Source organism: Salminus brasiliensis, chromosome 4 (genome assembly GCF_030463535.1).
Source record: "Salminus brasiliensis chromosome 4, fSalBra1.hap2, whole genome shotgun sequence".
Taxonomy (NCBI): domain Eukaryota; kingdom Metazoa; phylum Chordata; class Actinopteri; order Characiformes; family Bryconidae; genus Salminus; species Salminus brasiliensis.
In genome coordinates this window covers 38,512,025-38,527,527 of record NC_132881.1, presented here as the reverse complement: position 1 = coordinate 38,527,527, position 15,503 = coordinate 38,512,025, and the positions used below count along the sequence as shown (strand labels likewise).

At 40.3% G+C, this 15,503-nt stretch overlaps 1 protein-coding gene across 3 annotated transcripts in view; it reads right to left on the bottom strand.

The window, feature by feature from the left end:
• ldb3a (LIM domain binding 3a) overlaps window positions 1–15,503 on the bottom strand; it is a 54,014-nt gene extending 38,511 nt beyond the window's left edge. For all 3 annotated transcript variants that reach the window (XM_072677048.1, XM_072677049.1, XM_072677047.1), the window contains exons 1-2: window positions 15,447–15,503; window positions 8,503–8,700 (exon numbers count right to left, since the gene is read on the bottom strand). In XM_072677048.1, the coding sequence (XP_072533149.1) occupies window positions 8,503–8,598 (96 nt within the window). In that variant the 5' untranslated portion in view covers window positions 8,599–8,700; window positions 15,447–15,503. The remainder of the gene's footprint in view (window positions 1–8,502; window positions 8,701–15,446) is intronic.

Below are 15,503 nucleotides of genomic sequence, written 5' to 3'. Positions count from 1 at the left end.
AGTCATTTTCTGTTGTAAAATTTCAGGTAAATTAAGGTATTGATATGGTACTGATACTGAGGCACCACAGCTGGCATCGCTGGCAAAGCCAGATTTAGTACTGATCCAACATCAGTCCATTTATGATATTTGTGCAGGTTTATGTGCCAAACCTAAACTATCTTTCAACTTCTCTTGATCTGGCAAATTTGGGAGCTGCACCCAAATTCACCGAAGCTGGGGCGGGTTTCAGCCAAAATACGCGATCAGAATTTCTCAAATTAGCCAACCGCACAGCAGCTCTGCTCAAGTCTCCTCAGTCACACTTGCTGCAGTTCCTAAATGCTAGATGGCACTACAGAGCTTGTGCAAAGAAGAAAAAACATTAAAACAAACATTGTACTCTGCTCTGCAAGCTGAAGGACCGTGAGCCGTGATTAGTATTGGCCCCCAAAAACACTGATCTGCCCATCTCTATTCTATATATAGACAGTACTGACCGGAGAGTCAATGCTACATGTATCATCCTCCATAGATCTCTCTACATTGATCCATTTTTTTTTTTTTTTTGCCATCAAAGCAGAATAGTAGGGCAGTAGTCTTTCTTTCAACAATATAAACATATTATAGCAATGGTACAGCGCTAGGTTTGGAATGCAGTTTGAAATGCCTAATATAGTACAGTACAAATGTTATGACTGCACCCGAATGATCAGATCACTTTTATTTGGCCTTGTACCTGGAATTAGAGACAAGCTGTTGACCACTGTTTCATTTCAACACTGCCCAAAATGCACTGATAGTTCTGCTTCGTGCTTGGTTTAGCAAAGCTAACAGGGAGAGGAAAAGGAAGGGAGCATGGCAAAACAAAGGCTTTGAGAGGGTGAGGGGAGGATTACCAGGACCGCCTCACAAAGCACACTTTAACTCTCCACTCTCAGCTCATTCCAATTGATGCCTGGGTGAATGGGTGGCTGATATGCCAGCTCAAATCTCCTGTTCACTCACAAACACACACAAAAGGACTGTTCTATGGGTCAGGAAAAGCAGGCACAGAGAAAGTGGGGCACTGGGAGAAAGAAGGAGGAGATACAGACAGAAGGACAATAGATGAGAAGGCAGAGGTTGAGACAGGACTATGAAGTATTGTTGTTGACATTTGCCACTGCATTAGTAGCACCTGGTGTACAGTATGAAGGGTTGGATCAAAACACAATGTTGCAATACACAGAAAACCGCCAGCACTGGTGTTTTGGAACAGAATAGTTTAGGAAAGTACATGTCTTAGGGCCCCTCAGAGCAAGAGATATTAAAACAACTGACAGGTGAAGTGAAAAAAAGTTTAATAACTCTATGAATGAATTACTATGGCACCTGTGAAGGAGTGAGCTAGGCAGCAGGTGCAAGCAGACAATTCTTAAAGCAGTTGATGTCTTAAAAGCAGGAGAAATGGGCAAGCATGAGAAACTGCCACTTTGTTAAAAGACAAATTGTGATGGCCAGACAACTGGGTCAGAACATCTCCAAAACATCAGGCAGATCTTGTGGGGTGTTTCCGGTATGCAGTGTTTAGTACCTACAAAAAGTGGTGGTCCAAGGGAGGACAATCGGTCAACTGAAAACAGGGTCAAAGCCCGCTGAGGCAATTCACAGATCCTCACAACTTACAGGACTTAAATCAGGATCTGTTGCAGGACCACAGGTCTTCTTCAGAGGCCTTGTGGAGCCCATGCCTCAATTGAATTGCAACTGTTTTGGTGGCATGAGGGGGACCTACGCAATGTTAGGCTTTAGTGTTACTGCTGTTTGGTGAAGCCAACTGGGAAATCAGTGTCAGCAATTGTGTAAAATGTCTTGCCATGGTATTACTCAAGTTAAGTTAACTCAGTTTTCTATTATACTAGATCCAGCTTTCTGATGATGAATAAAGCCAGGTATACCCTGTGCTATTTCGCAAAGCTTGTTCTTTGGTGATAATCCTTCATCATATACAGACAAAGTCTGTGATTTATATGCTTACACTGTATAAAAGTGGCCCGGCTGATATGCCGTGGAGCGGGTGCTCACACTGCATGTGAAACACAGTCTATAAGCAGAGTGCTTTTTTCATACATGCACTCAGTTCAGCAAAATATGGCACCCTGTGTATCACAAATGTTGAAAAAGCACACAGATTTGATAACTTGTGCCATGCTGTGCAGTGCAATTCCACAAAAAAAGAGGAGACGTACCTGGACCAGCAGGTGGCTGACGCTACAACTTCACTGTACAAGTGTGTCGGAGTGTCCAAAACACCTCCAGCTTGCTCTGTGTATTCTATGCCTCAAAGATGGACTTTGTCAGCAGGCAAATGAAATTTTTAGTATCAGTATGTTACTGGGTCTGTGTACTTTTTAGTAGAGAGAATCAGCCATGACCAAATCAAGCTTAAAACTCAAACTAAAAACAGTGTATGCCTGGCCTAACAAAGCCAACAGGGCTGGGATGGAGCAGATTGGTTTGAAAAGGTGCAGGAAAGCACTGCTGGTATATATAACCTTCATAGTTTCTCCACTACTGCTGACCTGACCTTCAACAGTATGCTAAAACAGTCATGCCTGTCAGCAGGACTCAGCCGCTGACTGTCATGGTACAGGCCAGACTATGGGTGCTCCAGGGCTGATGATATGCAGGTGCTCTGTCCAGGAGAGGCAAACATAGGCAGCATGTTATCTGATGGATGGCTGGAATGGTTGGGGTCCTGGAATGTACAGCACACTTTAAAGCTTGTAGAAGAGTACAGAGCCATTAAAAGTTAAGGACCGATTATGAGCGGAAGGATTTTTGATGTTGTAAACTACTACATAAATTGTATGACAGACCCCTGAGTCTATACGAGAGACTTAGTAGGTGTCAATGTAAAGAGACCACTGCAGTGTTTTTTTGCTTGTCTAGGCAAATGGAAGAAGATCACCCAGCCCACTGGATCCACCTTGCAACTGAAAGGAGCTGCTGCCAACATCTTGGTGCTAGATGTATAGAGGAAATCAATAACACTAATTATTCCATAACAAGGGCTCATGACAAGGCCTGTTGGGTGCAGAGGAAATGGTTAGACATGTACCCCTGAGGGACTTTAACAAGGCCCAAATTGTTATGGCCAGACGACTGGGTAAGAGCATCTCCAAAACATGCAATTCTTGGTAATTAGGTCTGATTAGTCCTTGACTTGGATGGTTGGGTACACATGCGCTATTTAGAATGTGCTGTCGGATGAGCTGGATGCATGTGAGATTTGCATCAGATCCACCTTGGAACTAACAGCTATATCTGAGTAACTGACAACTGAGTTATACGATGTGATGTTAATGTCTTTGTGTCACATACCACAAGGCACCTTCATAGATCTTGCCAAGTGAGCAGTTTTGGTGGTACGCAGATGACTATGAGCATATTACACTCATTTTGCTCATTAGTGTATGTTCATGCGTTTTTGGAAGTAATGGACATTAAAGAAGCTATGGCTATAAACTAGTGCTGGATGGGGGCTCAAAGTAGCTTAGCGATCACTATGGCCGGGGAGTTCTATTCCCAAGCCATGCCGCAACTTTACCATTGGAGGCAGAGCGAGCACAACTAGCTATGCTCTCTTTGGGATCAATAGTTGCAATAGTTTGGGAAGCAATGTTGCCCGGCACAGGTGTCTGTCAGCTGGTGCGGGGGAGCTTGGGACGCAAGGCTTTCCTCCCAGTGTGTTGGCTGCCTGTTCAAAAACAAATGGTGGCCGGCTTTGCGTATAGCAGAGGAGACGTGTTTATTCCTTATCCTCCTAATGTTGGGAGCATTGCTTGTGCTAGGAGGAGGACCTACAAATGGGTGGGTTAACTTGCAGAATACAATACATTACAATAAAAAAATGAACGATTATTTTGTGATTAACATAGCATTTATCTTTGGTTCAAGCAGCTGGAGTTGCTCAGTTGGTTCAGTATTTGATTTTTTTCCATTTAACTTTCATGTCACTGACTGGATGGGATGGAGAAAGTATGTTTTTAAGGAGATAGTACATGAACACATAGTGGGGAAAGTATTATTATGAGCAAAATAATTCAGTTAGAGGTTCTGAATGTCGGTTTCAAACAATTTTTGATTAATTACTCAGCCCTAGTTACAACTGATTAAATATTTACCCAAATAAAATTGTTCTAATTCAGTATACGAATTGTACCACCATTCATTTGCACCATGCCATCAAGAATGAAGGGTTGGCATAAGCAGTTTAAGGTCATTAAGGTCCTTTCTGTTTCTTTGAACAAGCCCAGCACTGAAAGTTGTCCTCTCAAACTTACAAAGACCTATCATATACATTTACTGTACACATTAATATGTTTTTCCAGCTCTAAAAATGCCATAGTCTAGATAGCAGAAGTGTTGACACATCACGTCATACATGGACTTTAGCAGCTAGGGGAGAATTCCACTCTGATTATAGAAGCAAAGCTCTTCAAAAGGGGCACTCACTAATCCTAAACTTTGAAATTGTACTCAAGCTTCTGTCCTGGCAAACATACCATTACACACACACACACACACACACACATTATAATTAGTGCATATTCATTTATAATTGTGCATTATAAATAGCAAAGCATTAAGGTAACAAATCCGAAATTCTGCCCGCTGGATGACATTTCAGTCTACCACCCCATGAAAGCCACTGTAATATCTGCTGGTACTGTGGTATCAGATCAAATGTCACGGGGCTTTACCTCAAAATATCAGGAAATATGACCCTTACTGTGCTCAATCAGGTTGAGAAGAAAAGACTGTACAGCCTCTGTAAGCCATTCAGCAATTGTACTAAATACCAGCTGGACTTTTCTTTGAGGAGATTTCCTTCTCCAAAGCTGAGATCACCACTGACTACAAAAAAGAAGTTTACCCCATTGTCTGAGCACTGTTCTGAGGTTCATATATGGGGAAATAAAATCTTAATTTTACTGGTTTATTAAAACTGCTCTTAATTAGGAATACATCTGATTGTCAACAAGCAAACTGATGCTAGCAAAAGCATAATATCACAAATCTACAGTCTGTCAGGTATTATATGTTTAAAAGAAATATAAATCGCAGGACAAAAGAAGGGCTACATTTACAGAAAGCGGTCAATGACATATTTATACAACGTGCTGAATCAGTGCACTACCACAAGGAAACCTTGCTGTGTTCCAAACGTGCTGGCTTTTGTTAGTGGTTTCCCATCATCCAAACCAAAAACTTAACAAACACAATTTAAATGCATGTTAAAGGCCAGAGTTACCAACCAAATAAAGCACTAGGAAATATTATCAGGCTTTTGACTTTACTTCAGATTAACTCATTCAAAAATAAGAGCATCTCAAAGGGAAAATTACAAATTCATTCCCAATGTTGTTTAACAGCATATAGCTGAATCAAGAGTGTGAAAGAGCCAATGTCTTGTGTTGTATTTTATTTTCAGTTATTTACAGTTAACCAAATAGTTCATTTGCAGAACTGTCAGAATGTCAGAACTGCCCATATCTGGGATATACCTTCTGTACACATACCAGATTTGTGCACTATCCCACCGATAGAGAGACACCAGTCCGTGTGTAGTGTGCACGAGGCTTAAGACCGATACATACGTAAATGATCTCTGTTGAGATTGGCTGCCCTCTTTCAACCAGATGTCTGGGCTGAAACACTCTTTATAACTTCAGTGAGAATGGGAGCGCTACACTGCTACAGACTGAACAGACATATTTTATGTTTTATGACATAACTAGAAAATGCTTTTAAATAGGGCTGTTTTGGCATATATGGATATATGATATATATAATTTGTAGTGAATGGTACATTTTGAATGCTATAACAAAATCTTTCATTATTAGATATGGAGAAAAAGTCTTTTCGACACTTAAAATAAAGGCATTCTGTGTTAATATGAGGCCACACTATGTAGAGGGTGCTTGTAATGGGCTTATTTCAGGACAAATCTTTTTACACTCTGCTCTGTTTATCACATATAGTCTCACAATATAAGTAATATCTGTGTAGATATAGCAATATGCAATAAAGGTTTCATTACAAACAGTGTAATTAGACTGGTTTAATGAGATGACGTGCAGCAGATGTTGAATACAAATCAGTATGGGAGAGTATCTGAACAGTAGTTTATCAGAATCTGTCGCTACCAATTTATTTAGTCTGTGATTAAATGTATTATGATAAATATTGTATATTGTGAAAAAAGTCTTCTAGTATTTGTACCCTCTCGCCCAGCCCTATATCTGTGCCACTGTAACACTATCTGAACATTCTGTGAGTTTCCTGTAGTCTGAATCCCCTGATGTGGAAAGGTTTCAGCCCTGTAAATCTGTCAATGCGTGATTTAATTAAAGCTTGAGGGGACTTTTGATGACAATTAGCGTTTAGCATGTTAATTAGTTTTACCATGTGTTTTTCTTAGAATGTGGCCTGCCGCAGTATAACTGCATGAACATACTCCTGCAGTAGTATTGCACTAGAACCTAATGTAAAGTAGGGCTGTCACACGCTGATAATCTCCATGAACTGGCTGTTGGCATTATAATAATGCATATTTTTAATTCTACTACTGGTCTTATAATGTTAAATATTTATAGTAAGCAATGTTAAGGCTTTTTAGTAAGTCTATATAGTAATAGTATAATATAGTAAAAAAAAAAAGACAAAACATTCAGCAGACTACTTAGTTACTAATATAATTGATACTGACAATAAAGAAACCCCACAAGTGTGTGTATATACCTTTTGTCACATTCACACCTGGCACAGGATCACACCCTCTGACCAGAGCTGAAACTGTCATTATTCTGAGGTATTTTTAGAGGAACACCCCCCTCCCGTCTCTTGGGCGCCTTGAGCTGAGCAAAGCTTTGAGTCTCACCTGTCACTGCAATGACTGACTAGACCTTCTGCTACTGGGCTTTTACAGTAGTGGGAAAGCCTTCAAGCCTCAGGCCTGACTCATATATCTGCATTTAGCCATGCTTACTAATGGCCACAGGCCGAACCCTAAGCCAAACCATCCAAAATGAATACACTGCCTAAAACAATGATGGAGTAGGGCTTTATGATCAGAAGGAAATGCTAGCATTGTGATTATATTGCTACTTATTACAGTTTTGGTATGCCATTAATGTGCATATCAGTGTGCTGATGATTACCCTGCAACATTCAATAATTTCTAAAGATTACCAGATTACATTAATACCTTAATTCATCAAAATACCCACAGAAACACTTATCTAGAACTGTGATTGGTCAGGTAGCTCACAGCACACAGTACAAAACAATACTGTGATTATTAAAAGGCTTATCTGCATATTAAGGCCAAATTTCGTGATGACAATAAGCAAACAATAATGTAATGTGCAGCTCTAAAATAAAGATGAACACAGTTAAAATGAGAATGCTGATAGTGCTAATGTTTTCTTTCCACTGAGCACAAATGGTCCCGTCATTTTAGCAGGCAACCCACAAAAGGGTGTTTACGTCACGTTCAGAGAGTGACAGTGATGGTGGCCAAGCATACATATGTTGTTCCTGACCGCAAGGTATGTCAGGAGGGGTGACAGAATGGCACTGTATCATCGCCAGGGGAGAAAATCCAACTGCCACTGTTTGCCCCCCTTATCCCTTTACACGTGTCTATTTTTTCAGGACTCTTTAATGCCAACCTGTCAATTGAGTAGTGAGCTTTTCCTCACCAAAGAGCTGAGAATAGCAGAGTGCACAGCCTTTGATATGTGCACACACACACGCCCACCCACATGCAAACACAGCCACAGATCAAGAAAGAAGATACGGATACAATAAACAGCCCATTTATGTCACAATACTTTCATCTATTATAGCACTTTATCTTTACTTCTTTAAGCTGAAATCTCCACTACTTATGGTCTTATGGTCTGCCCTCATTGTACACCCAGAAATCATGGGGGAAATTGTAATGAACACAATGAGAAAAGACTTTTATCTCATATTTAGACCTCTGTTGCTGTCTAATATGATAGTCAGTAAGCATCACACTACTCTAACCTCATAATAAACCAATTAAACCAATACTTTATTTCAGAGCAGCTCTATTCACAAACATGTAAGCTATAAGCAAGAAAACAAATAGGTCTATAATGTAAAGTTTTAGCTGAAAAGGGTGGTGCCTTAAGCTCAGATCAGTAAACTCAATCAGTAAACACATTCAACCCTAAAAAAATGCAAATCATTCTTATGTGTAATCAAACATCTTTAGCACCTGTTAAACATTTTCAGCACCTTCTCATGGAAACTATTGTTTCTTCAAGGAAACTGAAGTGTTAGCCATCGAATTTTCTAATGATGGTACATGGCGAAGCTTATTCCCTCATTCAAATGGAGGCCTCGCTCATAGATCTGTCTGAGTGAGACTTTACCCTCTGAGGAGGTCCTAAACAACCAGTTACTATAAAATGTCATGCAGGAAATGCAGTACAGTTTCTTACCCGGGAAATGGTGAGGGGCATGTTGAAATCCTTGCCTCCCTGCAAGCGGAAGCCCCATGGCGAGGGTCCGTTGAGCGTCACAGTGTAAGTACTCATTGTTCGAAAAAGCAGCAAAAGATTTATTTGGATTGTGAGTCGTCCTCCAAATGGATGGGAAAAATTGAGGTGGAGGTGTGGCAGGCAGGTGCCAAGTAGCCTCTGAAAGAAGAAAAAAGTGTAAATGTAAAAATGTTAAAATGTAAAAAAAAAAAAAAAAAACAATAGTAATGATAATCATGAAAAAGAAATTAGCTACAGTTTGTGCACAAAAATGTAATCAGTAAACAAAAGGAAAAACAAGACAACAATCAGTTTAAGCACAAGAAACTTAGGCCCACCAGAATTCTGGACTATGTATATACCTAATGCAAATAATGAGTGCAATAGTTATAAAAGAGCTGGGGAAAGAGGAAGAGAGTGCTTGCCTGCTCAGATGAGCTGGAGTGACAGCCTAAGAATAGCTGGCCCTCTGCAGAAAACGATAGCACTATGGCATTGTGGGGGGGGGGGGTCCTTATATGGTGTGTAAGGGGACACCCAGAATGCCAGGCCTCCCATGATTCACAGAGCTAATATAGCCTTCGCTTAGGCCAAAGGATGTTTCTAGACTGCTTTGCTGGGGTGCTTCATTAACCAAAGTGGCCTATGCAGTATTGAGTGCAGAAAATAGGCTACGTGATGAAGGCTAATTGACAAAATATGATTTCTCTATTAAAGTGAACAGGATCATGCAATGAATTCCATTAATAGCTGTGTCAGCATTCAGAGTCTGTATTTTAACAATATTGTGCAGTGCACTACCATGCAGTGTAGCCAACAATCCAGACAAACAGTTGATCTGTTGATCAGAACTGTGATCATAAGCATAAGTTGTCATTCCATTACAGAATACAATGCAAGACAGACAGACGCAGACAAAGTCAGAAAAGTTGATTGGGGGGGAGGGGGGTGCAGTGGAGAAAGGGCCAGTGGTCAGGGTTCCCTTCCTCTATCACATAAATATAGTGACCTGAAGAATTTACCAGGCATGACGGGCTTCCCTCAATAAACACACTGTCCAGTTCCAGCATAGACACCACAACTTTACCATTACCAGTACATCATATCCTATTTCCAGGTTAATGACAGCCCACCTGTCCAGCCTGGCTCTCCTGCTACAAATGTCAGATCGGTTCCCCACCCTCCAGCTCCTGCTACCTGCATCAGGCTAGTTGTCCACTCTCCATTACCAACTACATTAAAGTTACATGGACTCTATTTGCTTCTATTATTATTATTATTATTATTATTACCTCCATTAACCATCATCAATACTTTCATTATTCTTACCATCACCACTATATCAATACACATATTGATAACCTCAGATATTTGTGGTGGTACAGTGACTTTTATGAAGGATGGCCCCCCTGGTGAGTCTTGATTCCCCCCAAGGTTTCTTCAACAATGACTGAACTGAAGAAACAATGAATGAACAATAAATCTGGTTGCAAAACAAACTGGGCCTCCTGACTGTGGCTTTGCCTGCATGAGAAACTGAAAAGCGAGAGGTTACCTGTGTCAGGCTAAAAGCTAACCCTAGCTGACAAAGTGGGCAACCCCAGACTGCAGTTAACCACACAATGTGAACTCAGGGACGGCTGGGTTTCTGGCTTAACTGCAACATTATGAAGCCATTCATCTAATTGCTAACCACATACTGTGTCAACAGGATAGAAGCACTGAGACTCACAGGGGTGGCCTGTGTATTTACACTAACAGCGCTTAGTGCAGAAATAATTAGAAAAAATAATTACAAGATAAGATTTCATTGTAAACCAATCAAACAAGCAGAGCTCACCAAATAATTTGTGAGACCACCATAAAGGGACAATGGTGTTGTTTCTTTTCTTTTAGAGCCAAATCATAAGGCTGTAATTTCCCCTTGACCAAAGTTACAGAGATAGGAAGCCATTGGAACAAGTCAGTTGATAAAATTTCTTCCCTTCTAGATATTCTACCATCGACTGTGAGAGGTAATATTAAGTCAGAGTGGGGTTCCTGAGTGCTGAGTCGCTCGGTTGACTCAATAACTGAGTTCCAAACCTGCAGTAAGAGCTGCAAAGAGGGACCAACTCCATATTACTGTCTACAGGATCAGAATGGGATATTATAAAAACTCCTGCAGGTGTAATTAATAGATGTCCAAATACTTTTGTCCATTTAGTGTAATAATTTTAATGAACAATTGTAAAATATAAGTGTAACCTTAGCAAGTCACCAACTTTGGCTTACAATGAGACACACACTACTGTCAAAAGCAAAGTATAGTATATTAGAAGGTCACTGATCATTAATGCTACTGCTAGACTCGAAAGGGGATGCCGGTCATATTAGCCAACTCGTCCGTGTTAAGCAGGTTTATCAGGCTTATGTGAACTTCTCTTTCTGTCCTGCTCCTGTTTTATCACTTCTACTTTAAATGCCTCATCTTTCTGACCTTGGCGATTCTCTCCAAGAGCTGCTGCTAATTAAGTGCTCTGAATTAATACACAAATCATACAGCAATATGGTAAAAGAGTTATTCCCAGCTGGCACTCTGTCAAGGCATGTCTAAGTTAGCAAATTGTTTTCTATCCCCTCATTATATGGTGCTGTAATAAGATTAAGTAAGGTCCCTCAGCAGTACGCCTCTGAATAGTGCCTGTTCTTCTCTTCCTGCTCCCAGCTAACAGATAAAGTGTGTGTGTGTGTGTGTGGCGAGGGGGGGGGGTCACCGTCACAGGGTTCAGGCTGCGATACAGGGGGAAGAGATAATCATTTAAGGCCTGTCTGTTCACACTGCCTAATTTGGAAGACCTCCATTGAGTTGCTAATTTTAGTCCACTTTGTCAATGGAAGAATGTTCTCTAATCAAGTTCCCATAATAATAGGATTACAGACACCGAGCTCCAGCAGGAATGTGATAAAGGTAAAACAAAAAACAGTACATAACATCACTGTCTGCATGGATGTCCTCAGCTAGCTCTGCTGAAGCATGAGGCTGGCTATGAGAATATAGGGCTGAGACGAGAGTTTCCGTAACATCTTTAACAAACAGTTTAAATGAATCAAATTACATATAATAAATAAAATACGCCACTCCATAATAACGTGACCAAGATGACAGAGTATGCCATCAGCATGTAACCCAACGTGTGCCTCACAGCATGCGACCGGAACCCAGCTCCTCTGCCTGGAAGAAAACTAACCTAATCGTTCAGCTAAAGAGCTAATCAATCAATCACACACACACACACATTCAGCCCAGCACCACAACTAGGCCTTAACTACCACACTTCAAACATGATCATTTTTTCCATCGGCAGTGTTGTGTGTACTAAGTGTAAAACTGAATAACATTAAGACACAGATTTTCCTCTTTTCCATCTTCCCTTTGACTGTGAATAGCTACAAAATCAAAGGGCCCATCATGAATAACTGAACTCTCAAAAAATGAGCCTGAAGCAGCCTGTAAGCAGCAACTATACACAATTTACATCAGCACATACTCTTCAGGTCATACACATTGTGCCCACTTAGCAATCAGCGTTTCTCTGACATCACAAAAACCAACTCATTTGCATAACTCCACCCACTCGCACTGCAGCTCTCAGCTGTGTTTCAGCTCCTAGTGCTTTTTGAATGAGGTAGAACACAGGACAGCCAATCAGAACAGAGCTCATTTATTTTATATGTCCTAAAGCTGCAGTTACAGAAACAGTCAGACATTGGGAAGTGATTGTGTAAACATACATGGACCCCATAACGCAGAAAGTCTTATTACACACTAAGGTGTGTAACTACAGGAACGTCTGTACAAACTGGTGCGGCTATTCTTTGATAACTGAAGTTATAGTAACACTTTGGGCCCACCGTAGGCTGTTTAAGAGGTTAAGTCTGTTTATCAAGCATAAAGCGTTACAACATATATCACATCATACAAAAATACATCTGAAACGTAGGATCTTGGCTTATTAAATCTGTGAAGCAGTATAACACACCTGAACACACAAAAAGATGGTAGAATATAGAAGGCTAGGGGTGGGCGATCCAATTAAATATAATATTGTATCACAATATTTAAAGACATCTTACAATATTTATTGTGATATTTTGACATGCAGACAAAATGCATCAGCAGCGGCAGAATCTATAAAAAACTGCTACTCAAATACTCAGTACAGTGTACCCATACTGAGTACAGTGATTTACATTCAACATCTGATACACCTGATATAATTAAACAGGGCTAAAAACACTCTATGTAATAAAATGTGCAGGTGGTCAGTTTTCTTGAAGCACTGACAATATATTGACGTAATATTTCCCACCCTTAGTGAAGATTGATAGTGCCTATATTTTTAGTAAATTCATTAGTTTTGCACAGTACTGAATGTTGCTTTCACTAATTTAGTTAAATTGCTCGTTTTCCAAAACAAAAGAATACACAGAACAAAATAAATAACTGAATACAAGTCAAAAATAAAGATCTGCACATCAGATAGGCTATTTATTATATTTATATATTAGACACTAAAATTATGTTTGGGTTCTTAAACATAATATATTTATATATATATATATATATATATATATAAGCTTATAGACGGCTAGGGGTGGGCGATCCAATTAAATAAAATATTGTATAACAGTATTTAAGTTACAATACACAATATTTATTGTGATATTTTGACATAAAAACAAAATGCATCAGTAGCAGCAGAATCTATAAAAAACTGCTACTAAACTCACACAATACCAACACTGATACTGAAATCTTGACTAGGGGTCGTTACAGGTCCCATATTCCTTCTTTAAAACTACAAAGCTTTACATGGTAAAATTCTGCAGTTGTTTTTTAATGTTATTTAAGTGTTCAATCACTTAAAACAAACATTCAGGGATGTTTTGTCACTAAACTGTTTTCATGTAGACAGTCACACAATACAACTTTACACCAGAAACTGGATGCAGCTGCTCTATTGAAGAGTACAGGCACTCCTTTTTGTGCTGTATCTGGCTACTTAGCATGTTGGGAAAAACAGAATATGCACAAGTTTTTCTTGAGACTCCAAATGTAATTAATTTAAGACAATTATTCCAAACAGTCATATTCACCTGGCAGCTTGTTGGTAGTTATCTGGTTATTATCAGTGTTTCACCAGACACGGTTTTACCATGCGAACATGGTAACTTCCACACAGACAAACACACAGATGCACCCATTGACACACTAATCCCTTTCAACACTAACACAAAAACCAGGACACACAAGGAGGATGATCACTGCAGGGTTTCCACTGCACTGTTTACTATTGCCTAAACTACACGGTTTACTACTTACTGGGTTCAAACCTTAGCATCTGTTCACCATAAACCAGTCTGACTCTGCGGAAAGCAAGTAAACACAGCAGACACCACTGGCTTCATTACAATGTTTTGCTGTAAATGCAAAGAAAGGCAATGTATAGAGTAAAAATGGGCTTCAAGTCAATGAACACAGAGGAGTAGACCTGCGTTACTAGACTCCAGGCAGTAGTAGTTTTAGGACAGGACAGAAATGGAAGGGAAGGAAATGTAATATAATGTAAAGAAAAGGTAATGATGTGATGCTAATAATGGGATAAGTAATGTTTTAGAAACAAATGTGAAAGTAAAGATATATATTAGAGCTGGGCGATATGGTAAAAATATTATATCAAGATATTTCCAGAATATTCATCACGATAGACGTGATCGCAGACTAAAGAGACAGACTACCATTCAAACACTGATTTTATTCAAAATCTGCTGAACTTCAACTAATTAGTTCAACTAATTACACTGGTTTTAATGAAACCTGCAGCTGGTCAGTGGTCTTTAGGCACTGTCCATATCCTCAACAGCATATTGTGTATCACGATATGATAAGATATAAAGGTAAAGGTGCACGTATTTGTCACTGAACAGTGTTCACTGTTCAGCGAAATGTGTCCTCCGCATTTAACCCATCTGGTAGTGAACACACACTCACACACACACACACACACGTGAGTACACACACACACACCCAGAGCGGTGGGCAGCGGTGGGCAGCCAACAGAGAGGGTAAAGGGCCTTGCTCAAGGGCCCAACAGTGGCAGCTTGGGCCCAACAGTGGCAGCCCAGGAATCGAACCCACAACCCTGTTATCGATATCCCGGCGCTCTAACCGCTGAGCCACCACTGCCCCATTGTCATACTGCCCAGCTCTAGTATATACTATGTACAATAGACAGTCAATAACAGCGAACAGGGGAAAACTACAGGGCCTGAAATGTAAAAAGAGATGAATGACACAATTTAAGGCTCAGTATGGAAATACTGATTTTTTTTTTCTGTTTAAATGACTATAAAATCATAACACCTGTTATTATGATATTAAAACTAGTATACTAACGCAATTAACTGTTTTTTAGTTTACAGTATTAACTCTACAGACCTCATATAACTCACCACATCACAGCACTGCTACAGAAAGCTGCATCACACCACAGGATGCTGAAAAGCCCATGCAGACTCATTCACCAGCAGCAGCAGCAGCAGCAGCAGCTCAACATTCACCTGCTGCATTCACAGCTCACAGGTCTAAAAGCACTGGTCAGGGCAGCCCTGGACTGGCTACTCAGCTCCAAAACTACAACTAGCTCCATTAAACCTCGGTATCATCTGTCTGCATAAGTGAAAAACACCCAGAGAGGCCGTCTGGCTACCAAATGCTAACCGAGAGCAGGTGCATCGTCAGTTGCTGTGTGTTAGCTCGCCTGCCCGGTGGACGTCGTGTGTGCGGTGGTGTCTGTTGTGCCATAAAAGTAAGAAAACACAACTTCTGAACTACTGAAAGTAACGTTACTGGTTCAACGTACACTTCATGGCTGATGTTTTTAGACGGTGGCGGTCGTGCTGAAGTTGAGGTCCTCTCT